Source organism: Lissotriton helveticus, chromosome 11 (assembly GCF_964261635.1).
Source record: "Lissotriton helveticus chromosome 11, aLisHel1.1, whole genome shotgun sequence".
NCBI classification, from domain to species: Eukaryota; Metazoa; Chordata; class Amphibia; order Caudata; family Salamandridae; genus Lissotriton; species Lissotriton helveticus.
The window spans coordinates 1,107,937,351-1,107,957,591 of record NC_136072.1 but is presented as its reverse complement, the minus strand read 5'-3'; the positions used below and the strand labels follow the sequence as shown (position 1 = coordinate 1,107,957,591).

The 20,241-nt window shown below is 48.7% G+C and overlaps 1 protein-coding gene across 1 annotated transcript in view; it reads left to right on the top strand.

Annotated features, from left to right (window-relative positions):
* The window catches only part of DDX51 (DEAD-box helicase 51), a 151,691-nt gene that overhangs the window by 118,566 nt on the left and 12,884 nt on the right, over positions 1–20,241 (top strand). Inside the window, exon 10 of the mRNA XM_078667806.1 lies at positions 10,820–10,935. Within this exon, the coding sequence (XP_078523932.1) occupies positions 10,820–10,935 (116 nt within the window). The remainder of the gene's footprint in view (positions 1–10,819; positions 10,936–20,241) is intronic.

Below are 20,241 nucleotides of genomic sequence, written 5' to 3'. Positions count from 1 at the left end.
AGGGGAATAGCCTCAGGATACCTGGTGGCATGGTCCACCACCACCAGTATAAACTTGTGTCCTGATGCTGTCTGGGGTTCCATTGGACCAACAATGTCAATCCCCACTCTTTCAAAGGGAACCCCCACCACAGGTAGTGGTATGAGGGGGGCCTTTGTTGTGCCACCTGACTTACCACTGGCTTGGCAAGTGACACATGAGCGACAAAACTCCTTGGTATTCTCATTCATATGTGGCCAGTGAAAGTGTGAGACAAGCCTGTCCCAAGTCTTTGTCTGACCTAAATGACCTGCAAGGGGAATCTCATGGGCCAAGGTGAGAAGGAAACCTCTCAGAGACAAGGGGATGACCAGCCTCCTGGTTGCACCAGGCTTGGGGTCTCTTGACTCAGAGTACAGGAGTCCATCTTCCCAGTATACCCTGTGGGCACCTGTGGCATTCCCTGCAGCCTCAGCAGCAGCCTGCTGTCTGAGGGGTTCAAGGGAAGGGCAGCTCAACTGTTCCTTCCCCAGGTCTGCTCTGGAGGGTCCCCCTGAGCCCAGAAACTCAACTTGATCAAGTTCAAGCTCTTTAGGCTCAGTTTCCCTCAGCTCTTCTAGATCAGCCTCCTCAGAGACTTGATCCTCAACCTGGGGCAAGGGGGAAGGCAAAGCCTTACCCTTACTGCTCTTCTTCTTGGGAGGTGTCTGGTCCATAATTTCAGGATCCAGCACCTGTTCAGTGGGGCATCTTCTGGCCTGTGACCTAGTCACAGCAAGCACATGTGCTGGCAAGCCTAACATCTCCATGTGAGTCCTCTGCTCCACTTCTGACCATTGTGATGACTCCAAATCATTGCCCAACAAACAATCAACTGGGAGGTCTGAACTGACTACAACTTTCTTTTGTCCCTTCACTCCACCCCAGGAGAAAGCTACAATTGCCACACTATGACTAGTAGTGACATTGCTGGCATTGGTCACCAGGAAATCAGTACCTGGCATGATCTGTCCCGGGTCCACAAAGTTAGGTGTCACCATGGTGACACTGGCACAAGTGTCCCTATAGGCCTGAGCCATTTTGCCATTAATCAAAGGTGTCTGCCTGTATTTGCCCAAAGTATTGGGACTTATTTCAGGGGACATATCCACATCCCCTGTACAGACAAGGACAGCCTGAGTGAGTGTGCCAACTAAGTTGTCAGACCACTCAGTACCCAAGGTTAACCCAACTAATGCCTTGGGAGTGACACTACCACTACTGACTGTACTAGGGGGTGCAGTTGCTTTAGGAGCTGTAGTGGTAGGAGTTTGTCCTCCTCCTCTTTTGGTGCACTCACTAAACCAGTGAGATTTACTTTTGCAGTACTGGCACCACCTTTTTGACTGGCCTTCTTGAGTCTTCTTCTTCTGGGAAGCCTGACCCCCACCCTCCTTGGTTTGTTGGGGACCTGGTGAAGACTTCTGGTCATTTTGCTCATTCTTAACATTACCCTTCTGGTCTGCTTTCTTCTGACCACCCTGGTTCTGGTTCTGGTTCTGCTTGATCCTTGTCCTGACCCATTTGTCTGCCTTCTTTCCCAATTCTTGGGGAGAGGTCAGATCTGAATCAACAAGGTGCTGGTGCAGCAACTGGTTCTGACAATTGTTCAAAATTTGTTCTCTCATCATTAGATTATACAATCCTGTGTAATCTGTAACCTTGCTACCCAGCAACCAGCCCTCCAAAGCCTTAGTGGCACAATCCACAAAATCAGACCAGTCCTGAGACTGAGTTTTCTGGGTGTCTCTGAACAGCAACCTGTACTGCTCAGTGGTTAAACCAAACCCATCAACCAGTGTATTCTTCAGGACCTGGTAATTGTTAGCATCCTCCACTCTTGTAGTGAGGAGCTTATCTCTACCTTTACCATCAAAGGAGAGCCACAGTATAGCTGCCCACTGACTCTGGGGAATGTTCTGCACAGTGCAGGCCCTCTCCAGAGCAGCCATCCATTTCTGGATGTCATCCCCTTGCTTAAAGGGGGGCACTATTTTAGTCAGGTGTTTAGTATCTAAACCCTTCTCTCTATCTCTTGGGAGATTGCTGCCACCAGTGGGAGCTAGCCCACTCATCTGCTGCTCTCTTGCCAGGGCAAGCTTCTCTTTGGCCAGGGCAATTTCTTCCCTTTCAATCCTCAGTTCAGCTTGTCTCATCCTAGCCTCATGCTCCCTTCTCTGAGGGGAAGTAAATCTCCTCTGTGGAGGATTCCTTCTCCCCTGAGAAGAGGCATTAGAGTGCAGAGATCTATTGGAGTCCCTAGAAAGAGATCTATCTCTCCTAACTCCAAGGTTAGGCCCACTTCGGGTTAGTACTGGGGGGCCCCCAGATCCTAGCCCAAGTAAGTCTAAGTTGGTCCTGGTTAGCCTTCTGACTACCTCAAGACCTTTGTCTACCTCATCCCCAGAGAGTACCTCCTGATCCCCCTCCTCAACTGCTGAATCAGTGTTGGGGAGGTCTGGATCCCCAGAGGTTCCCTCTAAGGCTGGCATACTCTCATGTAACTGAGAGAGCTTTCTGGCATCATATGTCTCTAAGAGACCTATCAGAAAGGGAAGGGTGGGGTTAGACCCCTGCTTCAGTTTCCTGGAGACACAGATTTGTCTCATCTCCTGAAAATTGAGAGCTGCATATCTTGAAGTGACCTGTGGAGGGTCAACACTGACCAGGGGAGTCTCAGTAGAGTCCCCCTGAGTCGACATGCTTTTCTAGTGAGGTGTAAGTGGTGCACTTACCTACACTATATGTTTGCCTACTGATCCCTTGCTAGAGTTGTAGTTTAGGGTGTGCTAGGCCCTAGGAGCTACAACAGCTGGTTCAGTAGAACTCAGAGTATTCTAAGCTAAGTTATATGTACCTTTAGTACTTATGTGATCTTTCACAAGATATTCTTAGGGCATGTGTGGTAAAACAACAGCAAGCTCAAATCCCAACCGCTGCTCACCAATGTGAGAAGTTGGCCTGATGTGCAGTGCTCACTATTCTAGTGATCACTATATATCAGTCCAAACAACCCTTATTGATGATTGGTTGTAAGTCAACCTTATAGACCAGCTATCCTAGTAGCATGGATACGAGCAGTCTAAGGCTAAGACTCTAGAGGGCGTGTTAAGCCAGCTGTTTTACCATCACATTACCCCTTGAACACCCAGTGAAAGGACACCACACAAGTGTTATGAAAATAAACAATGTATTTATTAGAATCACAACAACCCTGTACTCTTTATGAGGACAGGGTGCTAGGCACACAACAAAACTCTTACGAAAATACTTTTAAGTTAGCACGTTACACAAATGCCCGAGGGGCACGAAAAACCATATACACTAAAAGTGGAATGCGAATTACTAGCAGGTAAGTAACAGTTCTAATAGGCTTTGGAACCGCTAGGACTGGACTAGGGAATCGTTAGATTACTACTAGGAGGCCCAGGGGACTCGGGTGCAGAGTGTGCACTCTCACGCGGGATGCGGGACAAAGTCTATGGAGGCTAGTAAAGGCAAAGTTAGTGTTCACGGGCGAACCCGACCTGGTAGGAAGAAAATGACAGTGGATCCTGACCCTTGGATAGTGAGGCTATGCTGGGACACCGGAGTGCCGAAGTTACCTAGCCCAGGGGCTGCAGCTGCATAGGTCTGAAAAGACGTCGGGGATCTCGTTGCCGGACCGGGAGCCTGGAAGGAAGAAGTTGCTGGCAGGCGACCAGTGAAGGAAAGTTCGATGGATCCAAGCCTGGATCAAGGAAGAAGAAACCTGAAAGCAGAGGGGACCAAGTTCTTGAATCACTAGCCAGTGATTAAGTGGGCACCAGGATGGCACCGGGCGAGGTCACCGCAGTCAGGTGAGTGGGCGCTGCTGGGCTCTGCAGTCTCTCGGACCAGGAGGCGTTGTCGGCGACCAGGATGGAGGTGCGAGCTGTCCCATGAAGGATGAAGTCGTTGGCGTCGAAGTTACCCAGGATTGGGCAACAAGCCTTGGCTAATTCAAGCCCACGCGGTGGACTCAAAATGGCGTCTTGAGTGGACCAGGAGGGTCCAGGGTGCTCCTCTTCGGGAAGGGAGCAAGGGCCAGTCTGGAGCAACCAGACCAGCAGCAGAAATGTCGTCGGGCGTCGTCAGGAAGGCCACAAGCCAACGGGCTAGTAGCCAAACAACGCGGTGAGCGGCGGAAAGCAGAAGGGCCCCACGCAGATCGTGGAGATGCTGGGGGGCTGCACTTCGGAGCTGGAGCTGCTCAGAGTCGGGGCTTCTCGGACCCCAAAGCACTCACCAGTAAATTACTCGGCGGGCTTGCTGGAAAGAAGTCGTGCAGTCTTGAAGATGGCCGGTCCCTCGAGGTCTCGTCACACCCACGAATCTCAGCGTGACTGATGATGCAGGTAGAGGTCAGAGGTGCCAGGGAAGCCGGTTCTCGTCGAGCTGGGCAGTCTTGATCCGGAGGAGAGACTTGCAGCAGACCGCAGTGTCCTTAGATGGTGCCTGCGGATGCAGGGTGACTACTCCTTAGTCACAAGGGAGAAATCTTAGGAAGAAGTCTTGAGTTCCTTTCGTGGAAAGTAGTTTCAGGATTCAAAGATGATCTGATTTGGAAGGGGGCCAGTCTCTACCTTTATCCTGTAAAAAGGGGCTGGCACGCGACTAGGTCCTGCCCTATGGGTGGGACCAGGAGGGGGGTGGTTACACCCACTTCCTTGGCGGGCTTTTCCCCAGCACAGGGTCTGGAGTGACCCTGGAACTGGTTCCAGCCAGCCTATGCACAGTGAGCACCGGGGTGCCACGTGCAGTCACCTTCCTCTAAAGCCCTGCCTACCTACAATACACAAAACCCTGTCTGGGACGGTGCTGGCACCGCCCCTGGCAGGAAACCCTTTGTCCTTATCTCCTGCTCTGGGAGGACTCCCAGCAGCAGGAGGGCAGACTTGTGTCTCGGTGGCAGCATCCATTTTGTGGATGCTAAGGCTCTGTCTGACTTTTAACCGGGTTATAGGTTACAGGCATGTCGTGTCCCTCTAGAAGGGTGGAATGCTAACCCCGTCGCCAGAATTGGCGAGGGGTTAGTATTCCAATTCGTATGACACCTTACTCGACATGTTTTGATAAAGCGATACCAGAGTTGGCACATAACCGCGAGGATTATAATGCACTTAAGAGTATATGGTATGCGATATCATGGAAACGGCTAAGGGATGGATCCCGAAAGCCGCAGACAGGCTCAGCTCATGCTAGAGCACCATCTCACACGATTCCAAGCACTCTGCCTTCAGGATTGTTAAGGCCTGCTATAGGAGTGACTGATAGGAGATCTGTGTGTCCATTTTTAGGGTTAGATATAGGTATACTATATCTAAAGCAAAGGGTGAGTACACCACCTTGCCCCAGCTGTCGTGCAGCCAGTTGTGTCAGTTTTAGTTAGTCAATCCAGGGGTGGCATAATACATGCTTCAGCCCCTGGGAGACTTCTGGGTGCACCTCAGCCCTGGGTACAGGGACTTGGAGAGGGCCCAGCGCCAATTCAGTACCTGAGTACAATTTGGATAGAGAGAACAGCTAGGCTGTGGGTCTGATTAGCAGGCCCACAGCCAGGGAAAGTCGTAAACCAGTGCAGCAAAAAGCAAAAATCTGGGTGATCATAGGATTGCAGACCCTACTCTCCTACACAGAGCGACTGCGACTACAGAACGACTGCGACTGCAGAGCGACTGCAGAGCGACTGCGACTTCAGTACCGACTGCAGAGCTACTGCGACTGCAGAGTGAAGAGTTACTGCAGAGTGAGAGTTCCAGAGAGAGCAGGGTATGCTTTTACGCTTACACGGTGCACTGACACACAGGAGCTAAAAGAAAGAACAGCTGAACACGTGTCTTGGGAGCTTCATTGAGGCAGCTGGCCTTCTGTGAGGGGAGCAGCAAGTAGGGGACGCCCCAACCAATCAAGCGCAACTACTTACAACCTACTGTACGATTACAACACAGGCCAAAGGGCAGAGCTAGGTCTTTTCGCATTACATAGGGTGAGCAGTGTGTGAGTGTGCAGGGTGAGCAGTGTGTGAGTGTGCAGGGTGTGAGTGTGCAGGGTGAGCAGTGTGTGAGTGTGCAGGGTGAACAGTGTGTGAGTGTGCAGGGTGAACAGTGTGTGAGTGTGCAGGGTGAGCAGTGTGTGAGTGTGTAGGGTGAGCAGTGTGTGAGTGTGCAGGGTGAGCAGTGTGTGAGTGTGCAGGGTGAGCTGTGTGTGTTTAGGTTGAGCAGTGTGTAGGGTGAGCAGTGTGTGAGTGTGCAGGGTGAACAGTGTGTGAGTGTGCAGGGTGAACAGTGTGTGAGTGTGCAGGGTGAACAGTGTGTGAGTGTGCAGGGTGAACAGTGTGTGAGTGTGCAGGGTGAACAGTGTGTGTGTGTGCAAGGTGAACAGTGTGTGAGTGTGCAGGGTGAACAGTGTGTGAGTGTGCAGGGTGAACAGTGTGTGAATGTGCAGGGTGAGCAGTGTGTGAGTGCGCAGGGTGAGCAGTGTGTGAGTGCGCAGGGTGAGCAGTGTGTGAGTGCGTTGGGTGAGCAGTGTGTGAGTGTGCAGGGTGGGCAGTGTGTGTGGGGCTCTGTGTGTGTGTGGGGCTCTGTGTGTGTGTGGGGCTCTGTGTGTGTGTGGGGCTCTGTGTGTGTGTGTGTGTGTGGCTCTGTGTGTGTGGGGGGGGCTGTCTGTGTATGTGTGGGGCTCTCTGTGTGTGGGGGGCTCTCTGTGTGTGTGGGGGGGCGCTCTGTGTTGGGGGGCTCTCTGTGTGTGGGGGGCTCTCTGTGTGTGTGTGTGTGTGTGTGTGACTCTCTGTGTGGAGGCTCTCTGTGTGTGGGGGGGCTGTGTGTGTGGGGGGCTCTCTGTGTGTGTGTGGGGGGCTGTGTGTGTGTGTGGGGGCTCTCTGTGTGTGGGGCTCTGTGTGTGCGCGCGTGGGGGGCTCTGTGTGTGTGTGGGGGGGCTCTGTGTGTGTGGGGGGGGGCTCTGTGTGTGTGGGGGGGAGCTCTGTGTGTGTGGGGGGCTCTGTTTGTGGGGGGGCTCTGTGTGTGTTTGGGGGGGCTGTGTGTGTGTGGCTCTCTGTGTGTGTGTGTGGCTCTCTGTGTGTGTGTGTGGCTCTCTGTGTGTGTGTGTGTGGCTCTGTGTGTGTGTGTGGCTTTGTGTGGGTGTGTTGCTCTGTGTGGGTGTGTTGCTCTGTGTGTGTGTGGCTCTGTGTGTGTGTGTGTGGCTCTGTGTGTGTGCGTGGCTCTGTGTGTGTGGCTCTGTGTGGGTGTGTGTGCAAATGCAATAGGTCTCGCATTTGCGAGAGATTACGCTATTGACATTGTAAATGACAATGCCATTTATTTATCTGTTTTCAAAACCAACACATAAATAACAATTTTGTCATTTACAATGCCAATAGCGCTAACTTTGGCAAAGGCGAGACCGTTGCATTGTAAATGCTTGTTTTCTTTGGGGTGAGATTGTGAGCGAAAAGTGCTCGAGTGAGGTGTGATTTAAAATTGGCTCATTACTCTCGTGTTTCTAAACTCAATTTAATAATTGAGTGTATTGGTCAATGTTAAAAGAGGTGGCGTATATGTGAACGATATTACTCTGATACTTTTTATCCTGTGGTTGGTCTACCTGTTTCAGCCATGTACTGATGTACCCAAAAGGGTCAAATGGATTTCTTCAATACCGGTAAATGCATGCATGCACGCTAAGACATGCAGCTGGGGTATAGATTGTACTTACAACCCACTATATTGACACCATGTCGCAGTTGTATGTTCTGCGGTTGTGGCGATTTGCCACCTGAGATCGGCTGGTGGTGGACTCTATAGTCACATTTTCATCAAGGTAACTCGCCCACGGATACCTATTGTTCCTCGGTCGTCCGGCATCCTGATCCGTAGGTGAGATACCTTGACGAAAGTGTGACTTTTAGGTCCACCCCCTGCTGATCTCAGGTGGCAGAGGCCAGAAATAATGCCTGCTCTAGCAAGGTGGCTAGGGATTTAGCATAAGAAACAGTTGATGGACGGAATGCTGGACAATGCAAACATTCACCCCCAGTCACAAGTATCTTGGTTTAATCCATCATTCTTTTGCTCACCACACCACCCCAGTTTGAACCCAGCCATATGCAAATCAGTCTGAGGGATTTAGTATATCAAGGCCAAGGGCTTCAAAGACCCTGCTGCCTTTGATATGCAACTCCGGTTTCCCTCTGACCTGGGAGATACCACCCCCTGGGAAATTACCTATTCATGAAGGCCTGCTCCGCTACCAGGGCACTCACACCCTCTAAGGTGGGCTGCATGATGTGCTCCACGAAAGGATTCCACCATCTTGTTTTTGGTGCTATTAGGAACTCTGGGACAGGATTATGCCGACTCCCACAGGAAGTTGTCATATAGAGGGCATAGTGACCCCAAAGGTTAGTAGCCCATTGGCTACTACTCATCACTTCCTTAACGACCCTAAGTTCAGTAGATTCGCCTGATTAAAGAAGGACGAAGAAGAGCAGAAGAAGCAAGAACTTTGGACTACTGGTGGACTTTGGCCCCACACCCTGCGTCCCTGCTCTTAGCCTGACAATTACGACAATCTGAATCATCCTGCAGATGTGCATCCTCAAAGCCTCCTAGGGTTGCCAGTACTTCGCCAACCAGCCAGCATCTCCCTAGAACTGGAGCCACTTCCCTGCAACCACCAACTGCAATGTCTGGGCTACTGTTCTGCTGACCACTGGGTCCACTGATGTAGCAGCCACACATATGGAGGTCACAGTGCTCCAGAAAGTCAAATCCATCTCCTCACCAAGTTTGAATATGTCAGAACCCCTAGGAGCCATCCTGCAGCAATATCCTGGGTACCGGACCCTTTGCAGCAACCAAAGCTTGTTTGAAGGCCAATCCAGACTCCAACACTACAACAGCGATGAGGGAAACCCGCATCACAGAGGCCAGCACTGAGAGTGGCCCAGCTGTGCTGTTATGTCCCCCTCTGCAGGTCTGACTGAGAACCGTGAGCGCCGTCGCACAGGAACACCTGACCAAAATCCTCTGCACAAACACATATTGTGCCCCCCCCATTACTCCCAGGACCCTCACGAACTGAGCTCCCAGACTTGTCCCCAAGTCTCCCTCTCGGTGCCCCTACCCCCTTTCTTGTCAACTGTGTAGCCCAAGGCTTCCAGCATCTGCAACCGGACACTCCAGGGCAGGTAAACCGCAACTGCTGGTGGATCTTGTGATTTAAACTCCCTAGCACCTTAAGTCCTAAAGGGGAGCCACAAAATACGATTGCAAATACTTATATGCAGTATAGGTTTCTTTCTCCGTAGGAAAGCATTCCCGCGTAAAAACACATTTGTGTGACATTTTTTGCTTAATCGTAAAAAAAACTGATAACTCAAAGTACTTACTCGATTACGAAGTTCTTTTATGTTAAAAATATATTAAAATACATATTCTTTTTCTAAATTTGTCTTAAGTTTCTTCTTGAGTGTGTGTCTCATTTATTGACTTGCTTAATACAACACTCTGCTCGTCCACACTGCAACAAAACAGAGCATTAGGGATTATTAATTTGAGCCCTGTAAGCCAATTAGGGTCATTGGGCTTTCTGCTGAGTGTACCCCATTTTGGTACACTACATAAAAAGCTAGCTTCCTACAAGCACCAGCAACATTGCATTTGAGAATCGGGAATCGCTGAGGAGAACTGGGTCAGTTGATAACATCATTTCTAGGATGATGATGGTGGTAACTGAGGATGAATGAGTGGATGAGTGTGCTGAGTCAAGGGTCAAGGGTGAGGGTACATTGTATGTTCAAGCATGAGGTGTAGTCGGATCCTCAGGCTTACAAAGATAGTATTTTTCAATAAAATATGCTAATTCTCAAAAAGCCCCTCATTATTGCAGAAAAGCTTCTGATTGCCACACATTTCAAATGTTGTTTACCTGGTCTTTAAATATGCTAATTCTCAAAAAGCCCCTCATTATTGCAGAAAAGCTTCTGATTGCCACACATTTCAAATGTTGTTTACCTGGTCTTTACCTCCTTAGTAGGAAGGGTGAACCCATGATAATCTAAGGCATGTGGTGAGCTACACAGTACAACTCAAGAGCTCCCAAGGTGTCCCCTTTATTTATTCGGAGAACTTTCTCCATAGGAATAGCAAAAGCAGAAGGTAACCTGCCCAGGGATACTGGAACTTTAACATGTTAAATTAAAACAAGCATAAACGGCGTACTACAACTAACATCAGGAGGTGCAGCACTATATTCAATTTTACTTCTCCTCGCCACAAGTTTAAATTCTGTGTCACTTTGTGATAGTCTTTGCATTGGCTACTTTTTGTGTTTTTATTTCATTTTCTGTGCATTCTTGTTTGCTGTGTATATGAGCACACACGCACTGCCACAATATTCAAAGTATATTTGATTTTGGATACTGAGGCCTACGTGTAGTGGTTTAATTGCAGAGCATTTGACCTTGCAGTATGAAGTGTGTCCACTGATGGTGTTTTTATAAGAGCCATACATTCTGCTTTTTCTTGATGTTGATATGTCACTAATTGTTCTCACGTGCAAATATATACAAATCCATTATTATTTTTTAAAACAAACAGCAGATGGTTTTTTCTTCTATCACTGTGATGATGTTCAAAGACTGATTGCATTTAGTCATTTATAGATTAGCATTTCGCCACCATTATTAACGTTGCTTTTCCCCTTTTGTGGCCTGGGCATGGGGTGTTTTTGTGTTACTGGTACCACTAGCGAGTCACTACTTGCTCATATCTGTCTCTTACAGCAATTCTATGTGCCCTGCAACCTTAACGTGAAGCCCCTGATTCTGCTGCATTTCCTAGACACCTTGAAGTACTCGCGGGTGCTGTGCTTCACCAATACCAAGCAAGCATCTCACAGGTGAGTGCTATTGCCTTATCCCATAGTGTTGCATGAATAATCCTTAGACATTGCTTGTGTGTCCATGTGTTGGCTGTTCACTTTGTTTACATATATGGCCTCATCCCCTTTTTCTGCCACTGCTGCCTCGGACTGACTCAGCCTTTTCCTGAAGCAGCGCTTAACTTTCATCATAGGTTTGCAATGAGTGGTCAGAGGGATGGGGTGAGTGGTGTTTGGAAGCTCTGCAATTTTTGGAGTTTGGTCTTGGGGCGGAGAATTGGGCCAGCTGTGTGGGATGATGGGTAGAGTGATTTTGGGTGAAGTCTGCAAAATGTTTAACTGCGTGTTAGCGAGTAGAGTTTGAGATTGATTTTGGTGAGGAGAGTTGTTTGAGGAAGGTATAAGGAAATTTGGGAAGTAAGCTGTGAGGGTGTGGTAGGCATATCAGGGCCAGGAATAGATTTAGAAAAGTGGTGTAAATTAGAGTCGTTTTCGGAGGGTTCGGGTGAGTCTTTGTGAAAGCTTTTGGGCGATGGATGTCCATGGAGTTACAGAAAGCATTACATTGACAAATTGTTTCAGTTGTCTAGTGTCTTAGTATTCCCCAAGAAGGACTTTTTTTTCTTCTATTTTTCCTAATAGTAATTCCGGGTAAAAGTTGTTCACTGAAGGCATGACCTGATACCTGATCAGCAAAATAGCCGAGAAACTGGTAAACGTCCAACTGTCCCAGTTCCTTGAATCAAACAACCTTCTACGTCGGTCCCAAACTGGGTTCCGCCCTGGCCACGGTACAGACACCGCCCTCCTCGCTGTCATCGAGGAGGCTAGGTGCATTCTGGATTCAGGAGGGTCAGTGGCAGTGATCCTCCTGGACCTCAGTGCAGCCTTTGACACGGTGAATCACCGTGTCCTACTCCACCGGCTGGCCGTGGCGGGACTCGCGGACACGGCGCTTGCGTGGATAGAATCTCTCCTATCAGGCCGCTCTTTCCAGGTATGGGACGGCAATTCCCGCTCAGCCCCTTTCCCCCTCACTAGTGGAGTTCCCCAGGGGTCGTCATTAAGCCCTACTTTGTTCAACGCTTATATGGCCCCCCTTGAGGATGTTGTCTCCCCTTTCAGAATCAAGATAGTGAGCTATGCGGACGACACGCAACTGGTCGTCTCACTCTCTCATCTTGACAATCACCCGGACAATCTGTTGAACTGCCTCCAGGAAATCCACCACTGGATGTGCGAGTCATCATTGAAGGTCAACGGATCGAAAACCGAAGTCATGCTCATGGGCAAGAAATGGTCCACCATCCCACCTTCGGTCTGGCCAGACGCTTTCGGTGAGGTGCCCTCCCCGAAACCAGAAATCAAGACCTTGGGAGTCTGGCTTGAACCGGAGTTGTCCATGAAGACCCAGGCAGCCAAAACAGCAGGCACCTGCTTCGGACTTATGCGTTCCATCCGTAAAATCCTCCCACTACTCCCGCCCCTATCTAGGAAACTCTTGATTCAAGGTTTGATCCTTGCCCGGCTAGACTATAGCAATGCTGTCTATCTGGGAGCCCCCGAATCTACCCTGGCCAAACTCCAGCGAACTCAAAACGCGGCAGCCCGGCTCCTTATGGGCCTCCCTTCCAGAACCTCTGCCAGACCAGCGCTGAAGGCCCTACATTGGCTTCCAGTGCGGCAGAGGGTAGAATTCAAGGCGATGTGCACTGCCCACAAACTCCTCAATGGTCTTGGCCCTTCTATCCTGAGAGACATGGTCACCCCCTACAAGGCCCCTAGACTCCTACGCTCTGACAACGAACGCCTGGCCACCGTCCCGAGATTCAGGAAGGCACGCACTGGCGGTAGACGGTTCGCAGTAAAAGCGTCTGCAGGATGGAACTCACTCCCCCGCTTCCTGCGTCTGGAACCCTGCCACCTCCTCTTCCGTAAAAAACTGAAAACTCTGCTTTTCCCCAAATAAGCTCCCCTTCCCCCTCTGGTCTCCACTTGTATCATTAGCGCGGGGATGCCTCCGGGTAACCAGGCGCTTTATAAATCGCAAAATAATAATAATAATAAATAATAATACTACTTCTCTGTTAAATATGCTAATAAACTGCAGCATATGTCGCCATGTATATGCTCAATTCAAAAACATGTCTTTAAATACCAACCAAAGCACGCAAGGGTTCAGCATGTCAGAATTTGGGGTCCTATGCCTCCTTGCGAGGGAGGATAGCGGTATATCCATTTTCTTTGCTTGATGCGGTATTTTGTCATTTTAATGTGCATGTATGTGTGGTGACCCATTTGATATCTACTGTTTTTCTCATAATGACCCAGAATTGCTGATTTTGTAACACTTAAACCAGTGCCTTGAGCCTGAGAAAGACATTCTCATAGTCTCTAGTGCAATATTAGCACTTTGTGTCTAGGTAATAGAAATAAAGTGATCTCAGAAGTGTCCTAAAAAAATGTATTTCAGCTAAATTGTGTTCAGCTTGTCACTGTCCGAGTCAAATCCAACGGCCCCATCCCTGCTTAAACAGGGGCTTCAAAATATCTTCAGCTGGATGTCTTCTAACCAGCTGAAGTTAAACGGTGACAAAACCGAAATCCTCCTCTTGGGAAAAAACAAAGACCTATGGAACGCCGCTCATTGGCCCTCCGAGCTAGGTATCATCCCCACCCCTGCTACCCACGTAAGAAATCTGGGGGTCACCATCAACAATGCCCTATCGATGAAACAACAAGCAAATAAAGTGGTAGGCCTATGTTTCACCATCTTGAAATGGCTGAAAAAAATCCTATGGATGCTGCCCCTTGCAACTCAAAAGACCGTGGTCAACGCACTCATCACATCTCGTCTTGACTACGGCAACATTCTCTATCTGGGCTCTAATCAAGCTGTCATCAAACGGCTACAATTGGTCCAAAACTCGGCTGCAAGATTACTGTGCAAGATTCCAAAAACTGCCAGTGTGTCGAAACATCTGAATGACCTACATTGGCTCAGGGTAGAAAACCGCATCAGGTTCAAAGCCCTGGGCTATATGTTTAGGATCAAATCCGGCACCGCACCAAAGTATCTGCAATCCCTAGCGACCCCGTACATCCCGGGAAGAGAACTGCGCTCCCAGACTGCAGCAAACTTTACGACCCCGAGATTCAAACTAGCGAGAATGGGAGGTAGATCCTTCTCTGTCCTAGGGCCCTCCCTTTGGAACAAACTCCCCCCCCCCCCCCCCCCCCATATTCGCAAGGAAGAAAATTATGCCAGATTCAGAAAGAACATAAAGACCTGGCTCTTCCAGAAATCAATATAATGCCCCTTTACCTCCTACTTCTGTTCATCGATAAGTCATCGGCGCCGGGAAACCCTTTTTGGGTAGCTGTGCGCCATACAAATGTAAAAAATAAATAAAAAAATAAAAAGGGGAATGCAGAACAGGCACTTGTGCAGGTTAGGAGTCTGGTCTTTTGGACAGAAAAAATGTCACCCAGATTGTGGTGTCGTTCACCGAAGATTTAGACAGCCGAGTGCTTCCATGACTGCATGCAACAGATGGGGAGCTGGATGTCTAACAACCACCTGAAGCTAAATTCAGACGAAACCGAGGTTCTTCTCTTCGGTAATTATCCATTGTTCTGGTCTCCCAAACGGTGGCCTCAGGAAATGGGAGTTCTCTTGACTCCTGTCCCCAAAGTGAAAAATTTGGGAGTCCAATTTGACGAGAAATTTTCCTTTGTGGGACATGCTAATGCTGTCATCTCCTCCTGTTTATTCTTGTTCAAGTCACTCGGGAAGGTTCTTCCTTTCATTCCTCTAAATTTGTGTAACGCAGTGATCACTGCACTCGTCTTCTCAAACATTAACTATTGCACTGGGCTGTTTCTTATCGCCCATATGAATGCATAGCATAAGCTTCAGAAGGTCCAAAATGCAGCAGCAAGATTATTCCTCAGGATACCTAAACATCAAGTCGGTCCTTCAATCTCTGTCCTCACTTCACTGGTTCCCGGTGAAAAAGCGGGTGATTTTCAAATCTTTGTGCATAGCCTGTAAGGCCCTTCACCTCGAAGGTGCAGAATCCATCAGACAGCTTTTTCAATGGTACACCCAATCCAGAACTTTACGATCATCCTCTCTGGCTAATTTGGTTGTACCTAAAATCTAAAAAGCCACTTGGAGAGGCAAGATTTTTGCTGTGGCTACTGTCAAACTAAGGAACTCGATGCCCCTCAAGCTAAAATTAACCTATTTACCTTTCGCAAGACTCTTAAAACATAGTGGTCTAATAATTAGTAGGGTCTTCATGTTTCTTTTCTTTCATAGCTTCCTTATTCCTTCGTTTGGTTAAACTACTGTTTGTTTATTTATTTTATTTGAAAAGTTTTATATAGCGCTGGCTAGACCCGGAGGTATCAGAGCGCTTTACATGAAACAGGACATTGTTTCAGAACATTGTTACATAGTTACATCAGTTACAGTTACCAGTATATGCTTAGGAAAAAAACGTGAACTTACACAATATTATAAGATGTTAGCGCGTAGCATATCCAGGACAAACGTCAGATGTGGAATGGAAGGTAGTGGGGGGAAAGGTAAACCGGGGAGAGGAAAACAGAGATCTGAAGGGGGGAAAGTACTTCAAGGGGAACAAAGCAATCAAGGCAGTCGAAGATAGAGACAGATAAAACCAGGAAGAACCGTGAAGTACAATGTCCGATGTCTGGCTGGGTAGGTGACAGCTGAGGAGGTGACCCAGAGCCAGGATCCGTATAGCTGCATAAGGCAGCTTCACCGGACCACGTCCAAGGGTACTCGGACTTCGCTGTCAGTACAGTTATAGTTGCAGCCCGTGGGGCATCTGCATAGTTTCATAGAAGGCCATTCTGGCGCCATTATAGGGTCAGGCGGGACGGGGGGTAGGCGACACCTGGGACAATGAGGATCATCAGAAGTGATTCAGAACTGCTGTTAATCGTCATCTTAAGAACAGGCAGGTTGTCAGGTAGGCTGTATGGTGATCATTCAAGGTACCAGGGGCTATTGTACAAGAACAATGCTCTAGAGCCCTCTAGAAATGTTGGGGTCAGGCTCGGCAAATCCCGCTTACAAGTAGGAGCCAAGTTTTCATAGGGGATTAATTTTGGCACCATCAGGTCCTTAAAGCTACCATTGGGATCGCTGGAGGCTATTTTCTGCTTCTCCACTCACCGCTTCTGAAGCGCATCTGTTGTGATCCTACCTGCCGGAAGGTCTTAGCATCTTGACACCCATGAGTAGTAGTGCGCTTTATAAATCACAATTTCATTTCATTTTTGTTTTTTGATATATCAAACATTGACATGTTGTCAGGTAAAAGTATGTTCATGGAAGCCTAACCAGATCATACCATGGGGGACACTTTATTTGGTAGAGGAGAGGGAGCCAACGTGGAATCCTCCTAGCTGTTTGTAGAAGTTGTGAGCTAGCTTTTAACTGCTTTGGAAGACGAGAAATCATTTGCAGTGGATACAATTTTGGGGATTTGCATTCCTGCTGTCCTGATTTACTACAATTCTCCCATCCAGCTTTCTGTGGAAGGGGGTTCCACAAGTGGGGTTGGAGTGATTTATAGACAATCTTGTACGTCAAGTGGAATGTTTCAAAACCTATCCAGTAAACTGCGATGAACCAGTGGAGGGCCCAAACAATAGGCCAGATGTCATGAGCTGTGTTAGCAGTCTGGTTTTAATCCAGTTGCCTTTTATTTCTGTACAAAGTGTTTTATGAGGCAGAAGTTCAGTGGGATAGGTCAGACATCCCACCTCCAACAGTGACCAGACATACTGCTACAAAATTCAGAAAAAGATTTGTGCTGCAAAACGAGATGGTGCACTAGGAGTAGTTTTGCAGCTTGAAGAATTTTCTGGATTCATATGTGACCATCCACCTCCCTGGAAAAACAAAGAGGGTTAGATACGGTGATAACTTAAGATGCAAATGAAGCCAACAAAGTACAAGTAAAAGTCACCTAAGAAGGACAAAAAACTAATCTTAAAGAGGGCGACCATACACAAGGGCTTCGGGCGCATGTCTGACATCCTGGGAGGACGGACATAGCACCAAATGGCCACAGACAACACCCATCCACAAAAAAAAGGCAAAGATGAGGATTCCGGACCCACACACTAGATGTTGGAACAATGCACTGCATGCGAGTCCAGAAAATACAATCCTACTCCTACCTATAAGTAACCATTTCGTTACCTGCTACACCTTCAAAAGTCAGGATTAGCTTACACTTCTATACACTTTCACCTGGCTGCTATTACTGCTTTTTTACGCATTAGGGAACCCTTCTCATTAAATGGAATTCCTTCACGTAAGCTTTTATGGACAGACTTGGAGTTCCTCCACTCAGGGTTCCTCCTACCACCACCAACACGCCCACGTGCTCACCACCCTTCCCCCCCAATCCAACCCCGCCCATCCAACCCCCCCCCCCCCCCCCCCCCGCCCCCCCCCCCCACCTCCGTCCGTCCCTCCGCCGTCTGGAACCTAAGTGTGTGCTTACAAGACTTATGGGACCTTCGTTTGAACATTACAGTTTTGCACTTTGCGGTTCCCCTCTTGGAAAGTAGCCTTCCATAAAGCTATTCTGTATTTCTAGCGTATTAATAGGGTTCTTGGTTTTCAATTTAAACAGATTTTAATGGATAAATCACCACCAAAGGGGATATGTTTTTTTAGTATAACCTGGAAAACAGAGTTTTTCTGTACTTTTATTTCTTTGGGACCTCTGGTGTCAAATTGTATAACTGCAGCCCCTACCTACAAGCACTTTTTTTGTAATAGAATCTCCCACTATGACCCATGTTTTGCATGCTGAGCTACTTAATATGCCCATGTGGACGTATGCAAGGTCTCTGGACCCCTAGGACCTACTTCCACCCCGTTTAGAAAGCCTCACATTATATGGCTTCAGCTCTTTGTTTACTGCATGTTGCTGTCTAGCGACCAGCGTGTTCGCAGCTGCAGTGAGAGCAGTGTCTCACTCCAGGGCAAGTAACACCTCCTTCATTGACAGGGGGACAGAGCTTTGCTTTCTGAAAGCTCAGGTACCAGGATTGTGGCAAAAATCATATTATACATATTGATACCTCCAGAATCCATGTCCTCCCATAAAACACAACACTCAATATTGCTGTTCATAGATTTTCATTTTGATCACTTAAAAAGCATATTTTTACACAAAGAAGCATCAGGGTCTTTATCATGAATATGTTGAGTGCCGAACTGCAATACAATGAAGTCCATGAGCTGGTTTTGGTGAAACTCTACTGCTTCCCATGCATACATTAGCTCAGAAAATCTATTAGCCAAGTATTTAAGCTGTAGACAGTACAGCTAGTAGGTTCCTAGTGTGAGCTACAGATGGAGCAGCTATCCAAGTTGCATACAACAATTTACCTGGGAATATGGAGAAGTAATGCAAAGTTTTGAAATGGCAAATTCAATAAAAGGGTTCAAACAAGGGAGTTGGGGGCGAGGTGTCCAAGATGGTGACTGGAGCGGCTGTGATGTGCAGAGCTCCTCGTGAGGCCCACTGTAGAATCCTGCAGAATCCGTGCTTCGCCCTTCCCCACCCAAGAATGACGTAAGCTGGAGGTTGGCGTTGGGGTGGAGTGCATAGAGCTCGCAACGTGGCACCTGTGGTTAGGAAGACTTCTGCTGGTAAATTGCCTTCTCAGGCAGCCAGCTGCTGGTTCGCCTACTCTGGGTGAGGTCTGGGCCACGCTGCCAAGGGCGCTTGGAAGTGAGCAGTGGAGCTTGGTGGCCGAATCCCGTGGGTGGTGAGACACCACTAGTGGGACTCCCTGCTGCTAGTACACTTCTGGAGTGCTGGAGAGGTCCCAGGTGGACTGGAGGCCCTGTGCTGCTTCTGAGACCAGCTCTTGGGAGCCGCATGGCTGGGGCCACAGACGATGGAGAGGTGGGGGCAGCGTGTGCTCCTGCGGTCCAGTCCCAGAAGGCTGGGCCGGGTCCTTGCTCTCTTTACTCTGCGTTACATCTGCCAGGACGGTGATGTGAGGAGTCGGACCCGGAGGCATCTCTCCATTGTCAGCCCTCCACTCCCTCGTCTCACACCCCTACTCCGGTGTCCCAGAACTGTACCCCACAGCTTGCCCAGGAGTAGAGAGAACCCAGGAGTGGCTGGTGGCAAATATTACAGCCTAATACCCATCTTCTTGCCTCAGCTGTGGACACGGCGGGGCGCCGACGACTGGATTTGCTGGGAGCCTGTGGTGGTCGCCTTGGCTGCCTGCGCCGCAGGGGAGCATTCTCACCCTGGATTTGAACTGGGCTAGTGGGAGGCGAACATTGGCCCCATATAGTGTGTGGTACTGGGGAGGACCAACCGGGCACATGCTAACCTCTCCCTCTACATCTACAGCTGTGACTCTACGATCTGCCATACCAGCGGATTTGCACACATGTCGAAGTTGGTAGGATATAGCTCGCTGCATTGCCACCTGCCCTGGCGCTGCGCCTCAGCCGACTGAAGTGGTAAAACCTAAGCAGGGCAAACTTACAGGGAACAGGGACATTATGAACTTAATCGAGGTGCCGACTCTCACTGCCAGCTGAGTACTCTGGAATCTACCCTGGAAAAAAACACTCAATACAATTCGAGGAGATCCTGCAAGTATTCCAAAACATGAGGGCTTCTCTCAAATCCAAAATAGATGCGGTCACACTTGAGGTGAACATTCTCTGGACATATCACAAAAAGCCAGTTGAAAGGGTGGTTGAGACGGAGTCCTCACTTACTTAGATGCGGCCCACATTGTAGGAAGTGCAATCAGAGCTTTGCCTCCTACGAACAAAAGTGTCCCACTTGCACTCCTGAGCCAAGATGCGGATGGACGCTCTCGGCTCAACAACATACTCCTACTGGGTTTCCCTGAGCACTCTGAGGGCCCCAATATGGAGCTGTTCCTGAAAAGCTAGTTATCGGACACGGTGCTGGGGGGGTCGCATCTCCAAGTTCTTCGAATGAGCACATTGCATGCCAGGTGGCCAATGCCGCATGGCTCAAACGTCTGACCAGTGATTGCCAGTTTAGTAAATTTTAGAGACCGGAATTCATTCTACAGCTCTTTACAACTAAAGACCCATGGCCTTAGGAAAGGGGCTGAAAATACATTGTGTTCATATTGCAGTGTTGTGGAGTGCACTCCATGGTTAATAATTTTCAACATTTTATGATACACCAAGGCAAATATATGTGGCATGCGACCTTGGCACATGCTCCGTCCGTGCAAGTGACTATCCGCGAACAAGCT